The 15,408-nt window shown below is 41.3% G+C and overlaps 1 protein-coding gene across 1 annotated transcript in view; it reads left to right on the top strand.

The window, feature by feature from the left end:
- Positions 1–15,408, top strand: part of CC2D2A (coiled-coil and C2 domain containing 2A) — a 527,307-nt gene that overhangs the window by 479,992 nt on the left and 31,907 nt on the right. Inside the window, exons 32-33 of the mRNA XM_078678452.1 lie at positions 4,262–4,396; positions 11,301–11,423. Coding sequence (XP_078534578.1) covers positions 4,262–4,396; positions 11,301–11,423 — 258 coding nt within the window. The remainder of the gene's footprint in view (positions 1–4,261; positions 4,397–11,300; positions 11,424–15,408) is intronic.

The raw sequence follows: 15,408 nt of genomic DNA, 5'->3' as shown, positions 1-15,408 counted from the left end.
TGGACTGCGAGTCATGTAAGAGATGGCAGGACTTGAGATAGCTCGATAATTGCTCCTGAACTACAATTTCCAGGACTTTGGCTGGTCTTGGAAGAAGAGAAATATGGCGGTAGTTTTTAAAAACAGAAGAATCCGCATCCTTTTTATTACAATAGGTATTAACATTGCCTGTTTCCCGTGTAAAGGGAAAACCCCAGTTCGCAGGGAGGTGTTCCAAATCAAATTCAAAGGAGAAATAATGAGGGGGGCTAAAGAACTAAATAGTAGTGCCGGGCAGGGGTCCTTTGGAGAGCCTTGTTTACAGGCGAACAGTTTTTGGAGTGCTATATCAATGGGCATCGGGTGAAAGGACGCAAATATGTAGGGTAGTGCATATAATATGTTTTTATTCTTTTTTGGGGGGGTAATAAATATATAGATCAAAGTAGATGGAAGGTATATAGATGCATAAAGGAAGTATAAGTAGATTAAAGATGCATTTGATAAACTCTGGTTTTCAAGTGTTGTACTTAAAAATTTGTTTATTTATTAATATTTTTTAAACATAATTATTCTACATGTTTATACAAAGCAATAGGTACATATCTATAGTACACATAAATGCTTATATACAGAGGGATATGCTGTATATTTCTGTTTGCGTATGGTGCTTGAGTAGTTTTCTGAAGATAAGGTGGTTGTCGGTGGATCTTATGTTGTGGGGGTAAAGTGTTCCATATTTTGGCTGCTTGAACAGAGAAGGATGTGCCACCCATGGTTTTTTTCATTGTATCTTGGGATTTTGAGACGAGGTGCCACTCTAGAGCAGAGGTTCCTATGATGAATGTGTTTGGTGATTTTATTACCGATGAAGAGCTATCCCATTCCATTTCTTCTGGCAACCGGTAACCAATGCAGGGCTTTCAAGGCAGGGGAAATGTGGTCTTGCAGCTTGATATGCAAGAGTAGTCTGGCAGCCGAGCCCGGAATCCGTTGTAGTCTTTTCATAGTCGTTAAAGGTGATCCATGGTAGAGGCTATTGGTGTAATCGAGTTTGGACAGAACAAGGGAGATGGTAGCTTGGACCTTGTGTGGAAATCCCAAATGGGGTAAGATCCCTTGCAGAGTTTTTTTGGTAACAAAGCTTGATCTTGCTAGTTTGTCCACTTGGGCATTCATCGATATCTTGGAGTCCATGTCATTCCGAGGTTTCTTACATCCTTCACTACTTTAGGCGGTGATCCCAGTCCATCAGGCCAGGCGGCAAGCGGGTCATAATGTTTCCAATCACCACACATGAATATTTCTGTTTTCGAAGCATTCAATTTGAGATGGCTCCAAGTCATCCATTGATCCACGGCTCTGAGACAACTGAAAACTGGCGAGTTTCCAATGTCTTTGGGGCATTATATTTGAAGAGTATTTGCGTCTCCTCTGCATAGTTATGGCATGTGAGTTGAAATTGATCAGTACCGGTAATGACTTCAAGTGGATGTTGAAAACCATGGGCAAGATTATAGAGCCTTGATGGATGCCAGCTTTTGTGAAATACGGTTTGGACGAGAAAGGTGGGGTATGGATGACATTAGTTCTGTTCTGAAGTTGGACATGATCCAGTCTAAAGCTGTCCCCTCTATGCTGGCTTCATAGAGTCTTTGTATCAGACCGTGTCAAAGGCAGCCGAGAGGTCCTAGAGGAGTAGCTCAGCAACCCTGTTGCTGTCAAATGTGTTCTTCAGGTCATCCCAGTTGGCAAGGAGAAAAGATTCTGTGCCTCTTCTCGGACGAAATTCTGTTTGGAAGTCTGAAAGTTTGGCATTCTCTTCAATGAATTGTGACATCTGGGCGCATGCTTATCTTTCTATCAGTTTGCCCAGAAAAGGTCGATTAGTAATGGGTCTGTAGTTGTCAGGGTTCAGCGGGTCCAAGTTTGTTTTCTTGAGTAAAGGGAGTATGTATGACTTTTGAGTTCTTTCGGAAATATTCTGGTAGTTAAGGAATTATTGATGATTCTTCCTAATGGAGTGGCAGCAGAGGTTGTTAGAAGACTACTCTTAACGTTTTATGGTGGATACGAGTCAGAAGGGCTGCCTGCAGGCCTGCTTGCTTTGACCAGGTCCATAAATTCATTGTGTGAAATGTGTTGGAAGGAATAGAGAGGCTGTGTTAGAGCTTTCTTGGGTTGTTGTTTTGTAAAAGGGTTAGTGCTTGTGCTTTGTCTCTGTTTTAAGTGCGAGTCCAACATGTCTGCTTTGTCCATGTAATGATTAACCAGCTTGTCAGTAAAATCTTAAGTAACCGGATGATTTCCTTCTAGGCAATTTGGTTTATGAAATTCATTGAGTATTTTATAGAATTCTTTAATTGCACATTTAGTATTTTGAATTCTGTCTGTATAGTACCTTATATTTGCTTTTTTGATAGCTGACTTGTATAGTCTGTTAATTTTCTGTTGGTGAAGTTTGTCTGATTTGTTTTTTGTTTTGAGCCAGGCACGTTGCAGCTTTCTAATTTGTAGTTTTATGTCTTTTATCTCTGTATTTCTCCAAGGTGCTTGTTTTCTTTTGTTCTGTTGTGGGGTTTTGAGTGGTATCAGGATCTCAAAAGCTACCTGTAGCCACTCACATAGTTTTTTAACAGAATGTATTGTTTCCTGATCTGTACTGGATGTTAGTTGTGTTTCTAAGTGTTCCCAATTGAGTTTGTTCCACGGTTGATAGGTGGGTGCACGTAAGGTGGTTTTAGGTGTGTCGCTTAGTTTTGTTTGATGTTTGAAAGCAAGCAAATGGTGGTCTGACCATGTGACTGGAGTTATAGTTTGAAAGGTAACTATTTCGGTATTAGCAAAAATTACATCTAGGATATGTCCAGTGATGTGTGTGGGTTTGTGGACAATCTGATGCGGGTTCAGTGCTTCTAGGCCAGTGATTATTGTTTTTGGATGGGTCTTATTGGGTGTGCCAAACCAAAGGTTGAGGTCACCCAGAACGCATAGGTTGGAGTGTATTGTTATCAGGTTTGACTGTGTCTAGAAGTGTGTGTGGGAATGTCGGGTGGGGTTCTGTCTGTAAAGGAGCAGGATGTTACAGGAGGAAGACTAGGATTGTATCTTGTTAGAAGAGCCTCACAATTCTTTATGGAGGTGTCGTCAAGTTTAGTGATATGAAATGTTTGCCTGAACACAACAGCTAGACTACCTCCTTTTTTGCCTATACGATTTTGGGTGATCGTTTGATAGCCTAGAGGAACGGCTTTATGCAGGACTGGAGCCATATCATTTCCCAACCAGGATTCAGTTATGAATAGTATGTCTGGGTTTGCATCGGTGAGAAGATTGTAGATGTGATATTTGTTTTTAGAGAGCGATTGAGCATTTATTAGTAGACAGTTTAGAGAATGTGTTTTGCTGACAGTGAGACTTTGATTTGTAACCAGTGTTTTCCTCTGGAATAGCCTTCCTTGCTACAGTGAAAATAGCTTTTGATGCTTTTCACTATAACAACATATTCCTACTTGTCCTACGTTTAACTACAAAGCACCCTCTGTTATGGGAAATAAGACCTACATTGAAGTGACTTAACAGGAGGGGTTTGACCTGGCAAAAAGGGTTATATTGACAATTAAAATTTGCAGTTTAAAACTGCAACAGCCAGGCTACAAACAGTAAGTCTGCATTCATGTTTACACTATCAATGTAGTGGGTGGCACATTGGATGCTGCAGTCCACCAGTGACATTTAAATTACAAGCCCTGGGTACACTTTTTACCATGTACTAGAACTTCTAGGCAAGTTAAATATGCTAATTAGGGGAATGCCAATTTTACTATGTTGAAAGGGGAACAAAGGGACTTTAGCAGGGGTAAAGTGCACAGAGTTCTAGAGCTATTAAAAATATAGAGTACTGCAAAAGGTGAAAAATCTGGGGTGAGCCTGCAGAAAGGGCAAATTTCAAACAAAGCATATATTGGAGAAAGGTTCTGATGACATGTTGTGTTATGTTATGTTATATGCAATTTGTATAGCGGGCGCATACCCGTAGGTGTCTTAGTGTGATGGCTAAACAATGGAGAGTTGTTAGAGCAAGTGGGATAAAGTTAATAGTCCTTTTCTTAATTCTGCTGTGTGTACAGTTACTTCCCGTTCAATCGTCTTAGCAAAAAACTGAGAAAATACTTCCTAGTATTGGAACTCCTATTTAGAAATGGGGGTATTGCACATAATTTGGAATGAATGTGTATCATTTCATTGTTGCGCATAACACTTTATTTTGTTTTCTTCTCAGGGACCAACTTCATATGTACTCAGCCTAGAGCAAAACCAGTACTTTATTTGGAATCCAAGTAAAGGGCGATTTTATGGCCAGTATGACACATTCTGTCCACTTCAAAGTGTCGGGTGCTTGATTAATGCTGAAAACGTAAGTGTGTTCTCCCTCCATAACCTAATGCTTCTGCAAATGAGTTTGAGCTGATAGATCTAACTTTTTTTCCTGCCATTTTATTAAGAATTGGGTGTTGATAAGTGCCACTCCATTCGAACATTCTGGGAGTTGGCCTAGCCATTGGTGGGGTAGAGGTGTGAACCCTGCTGTCTGAATGGCAGTATCTCAGCCTCCATCTTGTATCAGTGAAGGGCAGCATTTTGGTTGAGACAAGCTTCTTCCTCTCCACAGAATTACTTGAAACAACATCATAATGTGCCCTGTAGCAGATCTAAGTTTGGATTTGAACACATAGTGGCCAACCATTATTGAGTTCAATCAAAATGTATTGTGCTCAAACGAGTCCAGGCCAAATACACCTGCACACATTTATGCTCGTTGAGCTATAAGCATCTCTTTTATGGAGTCATGTTGCCAAGCACCATTAAGAATCTAGTCATCAAAATTACTTGGGACATAATACTCTACCAAATTAGTTTTATGCCTAGTGAGTAGACCCTGCTGTCCTTGAGAAAAGACCTGAAGTCCTCACGGCATGCCTTATAATGTACAGTTTTGACAATTTTTCCCCTGTAGAAAGGAATAAAAACATCATTATCCTGCTGCCTTCAAATTCTTTCTCATTCTCTTTCTTTATCCAACTCCCTCACTTGTGCAGTCAGGTATGCCAAATGAGAACAGAGATCAGTTTAAGTTGCCTATTAGGTGTGCACAGTGAGTGCGTATCTCGTTCTGGCTGTTAGAACTGGGGGTCTCTAGTTGGCCGAGGTAGGTACCTTAGTTCAAATAGGGATCCTTGCTTCTAGTCAGGGTAAGGAGGGACACACCCTTAGAAAACCCCTGCTCACCCCCCTGGTAGCTTGGCACGAGCAGCCAGGCTTATAACCAAGGCAATGTGTAAAGTATTTGCAACCACACTCCTAGTAACACAGTGATAACACCACAACAGGACACCACACCGGTTTCATAAAAATAGCTGTATCTTTATAAAAAGAAATACGATGAGACCAAACGATAGAAATCCAACATATGCGTATTCGTAATATTTCACTTAGGCCAGCAATCACTTGTAGGTTCTTGAGCCATTCTCGATCTCTAATGCAGTCCTAATTCACTGCTATGCAGTTCATAATGTGGTAATAAGACAGTCCTTAATGCAAGAATCAGGCAGTTCGTAATGCAAGAATAATGCGTTTCGTAATGCAGGAATCAGGCAGTTCGTAATGCAATAATAATGTGGCTCGGAATGCAAAAATTAAGCAGTTCGTAATGACATAATAATGTAGTTCGCAATGCAAGAATCAGGCAGTTTGTAATGCAATAATAATGCGGTTCGTAATCTGCGCAGTCAGCTCGGGCCCCCAATAGGCCCCAACGCCAGAGACAATGGTCATAAGCTTAAAGGGGTGGCCCTGGTACTGCTGGGCAGATGCGGGCAGCTGGAAAACTTAGCACGTCTAACGCGGTGCATCGGGAGAGAGCTCGGAGCACTCCTGTACTCTTCCTGCACACCTCCCCTGGCCACACACACTTGCGGCTCCTGACCCGAGTCCAAGCCTTACCTGGGGGGGTGCCCTGCCTCGCTCTCTCTCTCCCTGCTCGTCGGACGTCCTGCTTGGCGATCCCGATCACGTTGCAGCTCTTTTGCCAGGTGACGCTATATCCGAACGGGTTACGGCGCTGCCGTCTACTTCGTTGATGATCTTAGGCAGATTCCTTTTGATGAACAACGATCACAATCCCTTTCACCTTGCAACTTTCTTGGCTTCAAGAAATCCTTCAGCACGTTGCGACTTGGGCCGGCGGCGGTGATCCTTACTCACAGCCTCAGCTACGATGACAGCTCGGGCCACAAACAGCAATACAGCAGCGTGTACGATGTTTCACGCTGCGGGGGCAATGCGATCACGGGGCACCTCGTAAACAGTACCACGGACCACACAGCAGTCTCAGGCGGGCAAAAACACCACACACACCGAGCGTCACTGAGATACTGTTGGAAAGTTTTATGTTACTGAGTTTCCACAACAGGGGACCAGCTCTCCTCAGGCCCTTGGAGACACACTACTTCAGGACACAGTACACAGCAAAATCCTCAGAAGCAGGTGGACACAGCACACATCAAAGTCCCTTGTCCTCTCCTTAGTCAAATCAGAGAACTGCTGGCCAGCCCCAGAACACACAGCAAGGGCAGTCCTTCTCTTCATTCTCTTCAGCTGTTCTTCTTTGGCAGAGGTTCCTCTTGAGCACAAAGTAGGTTCAATCCTTTTTCAGTATGGAGTTCAGTCTTGAGTTCAGGGGTTTCAGCTCTTACATTTATACCCCTAAATGCCTTTGAAGTTGTTGTGTTCAGGGGCTCTGACCTCAGTCCAAACCAGACCAGGGGGTCTTCTGGCCAGTGCACACCCTCCTCCTTTGATAGTTAGGGTCTGGGGCCCAGACGTTCAGCAGGAAGTAGAGTAATCTTCTGGTGGCAACAAAACAGCCCTCTTCACATTAAGGGGCTGCTCCTCCCCCCACATCAAAGCAGGCTAGCCTGTGGCTGTCTCGCCTTCTCCTCCCTGGGCTCAGGACACTTCCCAGACCCTGTCACATCCAAACCCAGGCAGGCAATATACAACCAGGCAGAGGCACACAGGATGGTTTAAGACCAGAAACCAGCCACTTCTAAAAGTGTGGTTTCTAAGTACACAATTCAAAAACCATCTTCACAAAACGATGTGTTGTTAAATTCTGAGTTCAGGCATACTAAACTCCATCTCTCCATCTTATGCCTATGGGAAGATATGCTGGAAACATGGGACACAGCATTCCCCATTCTGTACTAGGGGCAAGATGGCCTTGCAACAGTGAAAAATGAATTTGGCAGTATTTCACTGTTTGAACATGGTACACACCTCAGTACATGTCCTACCTTTCACATACACTGCACCCTGCCCAGGGGGGTACCGTGGGCCTAGTATAGGCGTGTCTGATGTGCATTAAAAGGGAGGGTAAGACCTCGCAAGTGGGTGCACTTGCCAAGACAACAGGGCAGTTAACAAACTGCACACAGTCACTGCAGTGGCAGGCCTGAGATCTCTTCTCAGGGCTACTTGTATGGGTGGCACAATTATTGCTGCAGACCCACTAGTAGCATTTGCATTACCAGCCCTGGCACACATGGTGCACTTTACTAGGGACTTTACTAGTAAGGCAAACATACCAATTATGGACAACCAATTACCGTAACACTTTATACAGGGAGCACTTGCACTTTGACACTGATCAGCAGTGGAAAAGTGCCCAAAGCATGTAAGCCAGCAAAAAAGAAACCCATCACAACATCAAAAATAGAGGAGGTAGAGGTAAAATGTCAGGGGTAACCACACCAAGAAATGCCAGGTCGAACACTGGCTGTCCCATATTTGTGCAGTTCTGCACAGGATGATTCCACAGATTGGGAATTGTTAATTGGTTGCAAATTCATATTTACTTGAGCACCAGTATCTTTGTGAATGGGACTCTGTGTTTATTTCTTTTTGTCTATGGTTTAAGGTAATGTACTACATACGCCAAATCTTTGAGGCGGTCTCAGTAATTAAACAAAAAAGCCTTTAAAGATTTCCTGAATCATAGCAGGTTTGACTCTTCCTGATGATCAACAGGTAGAGCAATCAATTATTTGGCCATCGCTTCCTAAATGGCTTGGTCACTGAATCTGTCCTTCCTGCATTTTGAGATTGAGAGAAGTGACTGTGATTTTGAAAGAAGGGAATGCGTAGGTATATACCAAGATGAAATATTGCCAAAAACTCAGGAGTGTACAAGTATAAATATCTATAAAGCTTAACAAAAGATTAAATAATGGTCTTAGTTTTATTGGAAGTGGGTCTGCACATATTTGTGCAGTTCTCATACAGGAGTGGAGGAATATGGTTGACTCTTGAGACTTTGGTAATAAGTTGTGTAGCTGCATTTGGCACCTGTTGCAGCTGAAGGATGGTCTGTTTTGGAGTCGTTGAATAGACTGAGTTGCTATTGTCCAGTCGTGCCTGTTTTGGTCCATTCACAATATGAAGTCAGTCAGTCAGAAAAGCGAAGTAAGGTTTTCAACATCTTAAATACCCCAAAACATATTTTGGCAACCTTAGTAACCAGTAAGTCTAGCAAAGGATTCTCTGCAATTTTTGTGCCTAACTTACTTACTGAATTAGAAGGGCTAAGACATTTCATTTCACCAGACAAGATTCTTAAGTGCATGGGGGTCAGCTGGGATTAGAAAAATTTCATAGGATTTGATTTCAACATTTGTTTTAATATTCATCATCTAACGAACCCTAGACAGTTTTTCTTTTATATCCGGGTAAAGTATGTGTGGTGTTTTATTATTCTTGACAATAATAAAGATAACCAGGTATCATCAGCTTACATGTACAAATATGAGCCTAATTAGTGTAGAGCCAACACCAGAAGTCTCATACATAATTACTGAATGAAAGTGGTGATAAGATAGACTGCTCAGGCACTCCACATTTAAACATTCAAGGATTGGCCCAGAAAAGTGGCAGGAATGCAGATTGCTATCTCTTCTGTGACCAAGACCATCAAATCATCTAGGGTTGACAGTTCAAGTTTAGTACTTCTCCCTGGTTGTATACCTACATGACTGGGCTATTGTAATTGATAATTCTCTAAATTGTTCTGGAGATGTTTATAGACAGCCATAACCATTAATATTTTGCACACAATGTTAGCTCAGTTTGGACACAGCCATATTCAAATCATTCTCAAATAACAATGGACTGGGATACAGCCACCGATAATTGCATGTGACTGAAATTAATTCACATATTCCATTCCATCCATCACTTTTATAGATACTTGAGTGTGATGCAAGAAATGTGACAGGTATGGCCAGACATGGGTCCCGGGTACACTGTGCTACTGGAAAAAAGCCATACATGACTGATGAACCCTAAGGAGGGTGAAATGGGCCATGGGTTGCTTGTATTTAGGTTCTGGAAGGACCTGGCCCTGCAGTTTGGATTGGACTGTTCCAATACCAACTTGCATATGGGTGGGTCCAAACTGAGGTGACATGGTTTGCAAAATATTGATGGACTGGATGCGGCCTGAGTAATTACCAGTGGCTGAGATTAATTCAAGCAATCCATCCATCCTGCACTGGTGCCATATTGCACACACCGTGGGATAGTTTGTTCATTTATCCCTTTTTGTCCCAGGTGTGTCACTGAATCTCAGAGGTGACCGGGAGGATGTGACCTTAAGACCGCAGATGGTCACACTTTACATCTGGGGAGTACAAACCTTCCTACGTACGGATTACTATTGTGCAACGAGGCATTAATGGTGTCCAGAAGAGACATTGTAGGAATGTGGCGAAGCCCGGAAGTGCTGAGGCTGGAGCAGTTGACTGCGAACTTGGACTGGTGCGGTGGAGAAGTCAAAGTACACAGTTAAAGAATGCCCACAGGTTTGAAAAGATATGGGCTTGTGGCAGGACATTTAAAATATGGGCTAATATGTTTTGGCTGGCTTGGTACCACTAGAGACTATCCAATTAATTAATACTGAGACCGATAAAATGTACAGTGTGTCTAACCAGTGTCAAATTATAGGTTTCAAAGGTTGTTATTGCATATACAGCTACTGAAAATGCAATAAAAATATTGTATCCATCGTTTTCTTTGTATAGTTGGGTGCAAGGTTTGCCATTAGCTAACATGCTCATGAACCGATTTATTAGGTATTTTCAAAGATTTCATAGATAAGGTTGAAACAATCAATTAAATAAAGTGAGCATTAAAACTGTAGGTATGTATTTATTTATTTACTGGTTGTGCCTAACATTTGCACATATTGTGTTATTCAGAGAACTGTCTGATATATATTGAGTTGAAACAAGGGTATCATGTATTACATGGATATTTTCAACAGATGTCAATATTTTTTCAAATGATGAAGTTGATGATCATTTAGAGGTTTTCTGAGAGGAAGAAGAAGAGGGAGAGTTTTTATGTTTTTGGGCTGAATGTATTAACCCCTTCGACGCTCATGACGAGCTCGGCTCGTCATGAGGTACGCCTCTCGTACGCTCATGACGAGCTGAGCTCGTCATGAACCGCGGGTTTTTAAAAACTTCAGCGCACCGCGGGAAAATGCGCCGCAAGCATGGAGTTAAAGTTTAAGGTGTACATTCAACGGATCAAGATTAAGTAAACGTCTGTTTTGAACATTTGAAGAAGTGTTCTGAATATTCTCAAAGTGCCATCTTCGCTGGTATTCTGACATTTTGTATTGGTCACCCTATACCCCACCTTTCAGCCTGCATTTGCAACATGTTAAAATATACTTGCATACTTTCTGACATCACAAATGTGTTAAATATTTGTGAAATGTACACTTACTCTGTGAAATAGGATGAGACAGTCACAAAAATGTGTTTTTGTGGACCTAAATATTGTGGGTCTGAACTGGAATCCTTCCGGGACACAAACGACCAGGCAAAAATGTACAGGGGAATTAGCTATACTGTTGTACATAGAACTTTGATTCTGCCAAACATAAGCAGTAGGATTCCCCATTCGGAGGTCACTTACTTGTTGCACTTTGACTTTGTTTTTCAGCTATTCTAAATAAAATATTTTCAAGCTGTCAGTAGCTATTTTTGATGTAGTAATTTGAGCCTATGTGAAGATCTGTGTACTAATTTGATTTAAACAATTCAACCCACTCTTTGTTTGCAAGCATATCTCTTAACATTTTGAAAAAAAGGTTTATATTTCTTTCTAGGCTTAACTTTCCAAGTCAAATGTATCTAATCTAATAATACATAATAAACTTTAAGCAGGTAACTTTACCATGTTCTCTCTTTTAGATTTGGTTCAACATTCAACAATATGATTCTCCAATGAGTATAAAGTTTGACGTAAGCAACTCAAAATTATGGAAGCCATTCTTTTCAAGAGGTTTTCCAAATCCTGGTCTTTCTAGTGTACAGGTAATGCACATTTACCCAAGAATAGTTTTTTATGTACCAAGGGGATTAAAAATAAATTGCTTTTAGCAGGGATCTAGATCATGGTGTTTGCCACCTTGAGTTGTTTCTTATTTGCTAAAACACACTACATAAAAAAATGGATATCTGGAATATTTATTTGCTCTAACATGTTTTAACTAGGTTTATTGAAATTATAATTTTCCTCACCATAACAAAACAGTCATTGTGGATCAACTGAGTATATCAGTTAGTTAATGTTCTATTTTTATCTTATATTTTTCTTAGATACATCTCTTTACTTTAATGTTGTTTAAAGTATGATGTAATGTTGATGGGGTTCTGTATGAAGGCTTTTTTTAACTTGAAAACAAGTAAAGAAGAACAAAGTTTCAAAGGACAAACTGTACATTTCCTGTACTGCACCTTAAAATGTACTAGAATCTCCTTTTACATTTACTCTGCAGATGTTACTTAAAGAAGCAATAGTAGTCTTATTTTTGCTCTCCAGAAAATTCAAAATTGTATATTGACATTGTTTACGGCTGTTTTGTTAAGGTTGTTAATACTTAATTATTGTTTCACATCTCTGTATGTTCCGAATGCCTATTTAATTAGTCTTTCCTATTTTGTGTTATATTTTATTAATATCTCATAGGTATTCTAGAGCTATTGTTACAGTTTACAGCACCGTTTTATTGGGACCTATCAAGGATTTAAAGACTTTCTGTAGTTACTGGTTTTCCCAGTATAATAGGTTGTTTTCACAGTTGGTACACAGAAGTCTAAACTGTTGCAGTACCTAGGGTTGGTCCTTTAGTATTTATTTTAGTGTTTATAGTCTGAGGCATTATATTCTTAATCATTTGCTCTTCCATTGCTTGTATTTTCTGTATTTCAATATATTGTAGTGGCCAGCCTCCCCAAACTATTTGCATGTTTCACGCATTTAAGAACTACCATTGATGAGAGAATGATTTTAGAGAATCATGATGATAATCTGTTCTACTATTTCCACTCCAAAAAAGAGAGTACCTATGATAGCATCCATGCAGATGTCTCCGAACTTAGCTTCCACTGTGAGTTGAAACTACAAGGGTATAAAAGTACCAAGCTGAAGGATAAAAAGTTCCCAATTTTTTTGTGGGTACTCTATAATCATCTGGTATTGCAGGTTTAATGCTTGCAGCCCTATCATTACTGTTAACTGAGGTCAAAAAGTAGTGGTTCCTTCTGTGTGATTGAGTCAGTTATCTAGGCTTGGGTGTTATTAGTCTACCAGACTATCTGTACCCTACATGCCTAAGAAAGTAAACAAACGTATATAGTTATTATGTAATGATAACATTAAAGAGAAAAGAACCAACACTTTATAAATGAAATACATATGTATTAAAAAAAATGTGCATACATATTTGTGGGTCTCAAACCTACACTGTAGGGTACCGCATTACAAAGAATGTTGACAAGGTAGTACTCATGTGTATCAGACATGAAAGTATAGGGAAATATTCTAAACCAAATAATTAAAAACATGTTTTTGGCTGTCAGTTTATAGCATGTTGGGAGGACAGCTGCTCACCCTATCCCAAGAGCTGATGAGTTGATAGACAAATTGGGTGCAGACAAATTTCTAAGTACCTTTGAATTAACTGCAGGGTAGTGACAGATTGGCATGGCACCAGGAGCAAAAGAAAAGACAGCATTCTCCACACCTGATGGGCACTATCAGGTTACTGTTTTGTATTTGTATTTTGTATTTGATATTTGTTAGGCGCGTGTATCACCCGTAGGTCTCGCAGCGCCAGCAGAGTACTCAGATAGCCTGTGAGTTGTCACTCGTTAGAGCTGGAAGAGCCAGGTTTTCAGTAGTATGCAAAATCTCTTGTGGTTTTGTTCTGCACGAAGATGCAAGGGAAGGGTATTTCAGGTTTCAGGGCCAAATTTGGGGAAAGCTCTGCCTCCGTTTCTGACTGTGCGCACTTTGGGTACGGCTAGAAAGAGTTTGCTGGACGAGCGGAGGAGTTTGGCTGGTTCGTATCTTCTCAGTTTATTGGCTAAGTATTTGGGCCCATTGCTGTTTACAGACTTATGGACCAGGCAGCATGTTTTGAAAATGATCCTCTTTTTTATGGGGAGCCAGTGGAGGGCCTTCAGACTGGGGGCAGAAAGGGTACGAGGGGGGAGGTTAAGTACCAGTCTGGCTGCCGTGTTTTGCAGCACCTGGAGTTTGGACAGATATTCCTCATTGATGCCAGCTAGTAGGGCATTTCCATAGTCTAGACGACTAATAATGAGACCCTGAACAAGGGGCATTCGGGAGGATAAAGGAATCCACTTGAAGACTTTTTTAAGGGTTCTCATTAGGCCGAAACAGATGCGGATTGTCGTGTTAATATGATCAGCCATAGAAAGTTTATCATTGATTATGATGCCTAGGTTGCGTGCTGCAGCTTTGGGTGGCGGGCAGGGCCCAGGGATGATGACCCCCAGTCGTCGGTCCATATTTTCTGGATGTTACCGAAGAGTAGTATTTCGGTTTTGCTGCCATTAAGAAGAAGGTGGTTATTCGCCATCCAGTCACTGATGGAAGCCATGCATTGATTAAATCTGACTTTGGTGTCAATGGGGTCAGCCCGAGTGTGATTAGTAGTTGCGTGTCATCAGCGTATGACACTGTATCGAACCCATAATCACGGATGATATTAGCCAGGGTGACACGTACAGATTAAAAAGTGTAGAGCTCAATATGAAGCCCTGGGGATCTCCTTTGTCGATGTTCTGTTTTTTGGAAAGGAAAGAGCCTATTTGAACTTTAGAGGACCTTTGCCTTTTGGTTTAAAGAATACCCCTGCCACCTTCCAATGTTTGGTGAATCAAGTCCTTGCTGGATTGGAAACCTTTAGTGCAGCATATCTAGATGATATTGATATTTTTAGCTCCGCCTGGCTGGATCACCTGATCCACCTGGGGAAGGTTTGAAAAGCCCTGCAAACTGCAGGGTGAACTGTCAAGGCATTCAAATGCTAGATAGGGCAGGGAACAGTGATATACTTTGGGCCACATTGTTTGTGGAGTCCATGCTCAACCCTTACAGCCCAAGATCCAATCCATCCTGGAATGGGTAGCTCTAACAACCTAGACCCAAGTCAGGGCATTCCTTGGCTTGACTGGGGACTACAGGAAGTTTGTGAAGGAATATGGGCCAATTGTTACACCCATCACAGAACTCAACTCCAAGAAGATGCCCAAAAAGGACAGTTATCTGTCAAAAGGCTTTTGACACCCAGATTGAGGAAATGTGCTTAGCACCTATTCTTTCTCAAAGATCCAGACGCTACCAAGCAGTTAATTGTGCAGACTGATGCCTCTGAGCAAAGGTATAGGAGCGGTCCTATCCTAATCCAATGATGAAGGCCGAGACCAACCTGTTGCTTTGATACGTAGGAGGTTACTCCACAGGGAGAAGCATTGGAGTGCCATTGGGAATGAGGCCTTTGCTATGGTTTGGTCCCTGAAGAAGCTGAGACCATACTTGCTTGGTACTCACTTCATAGTGCAAACAGATCACAGACCTCTCAAATGTCTAATGCAAATGAAAGGTGAAAATCCTAAACTTTTGAGGTGGTCCATCTCCCTACAGGGAAAGGACTTTATATTGGAACACAGACCATGCTAATGCAGATGGATTTTTCAGGTTCTTCCACTTAGAAAATGAAGACTCTCTAGGGAAAGGTTAGTATCATTCTCTTTCGTTTAACCATAATAATCATACAGCAAATACAAAAATATCATAAGCACTGCCACAAACCGATTAGCAAAATACATGGGACTCTCCTAGAAGCGAAGTTATGATCTGGCTAGCTAAGTGTAATTAAGGACGAACCATCAGGAAAGCCACTCCCCCTCACTTATTACCCACATCCTCTCAGGTTTGATAAAAAACAAAAAAACAAACTGAAAAATATACCCTCTATGTTAGACCTGG

Source organism: Lissotriton helveticus, chromosome 2_2 (assembly GCF_964261635.1).
Source record: "Lissotriton helveticus chromosome 2_2, aLisHel1.1, whole genome shotgun sequence".
Lineage (NCBI taxonomy): Eukaryota > Metazoa > Chordata > Amphibia > Caudata > Salamandridae > Lissotriton > Lissotriton helveticus.
The sequence above is the reverse complement of the archived record's forward strand: the minus strand, read 5'-3'. Positions and strand labels throughout refer to the sequence as shown.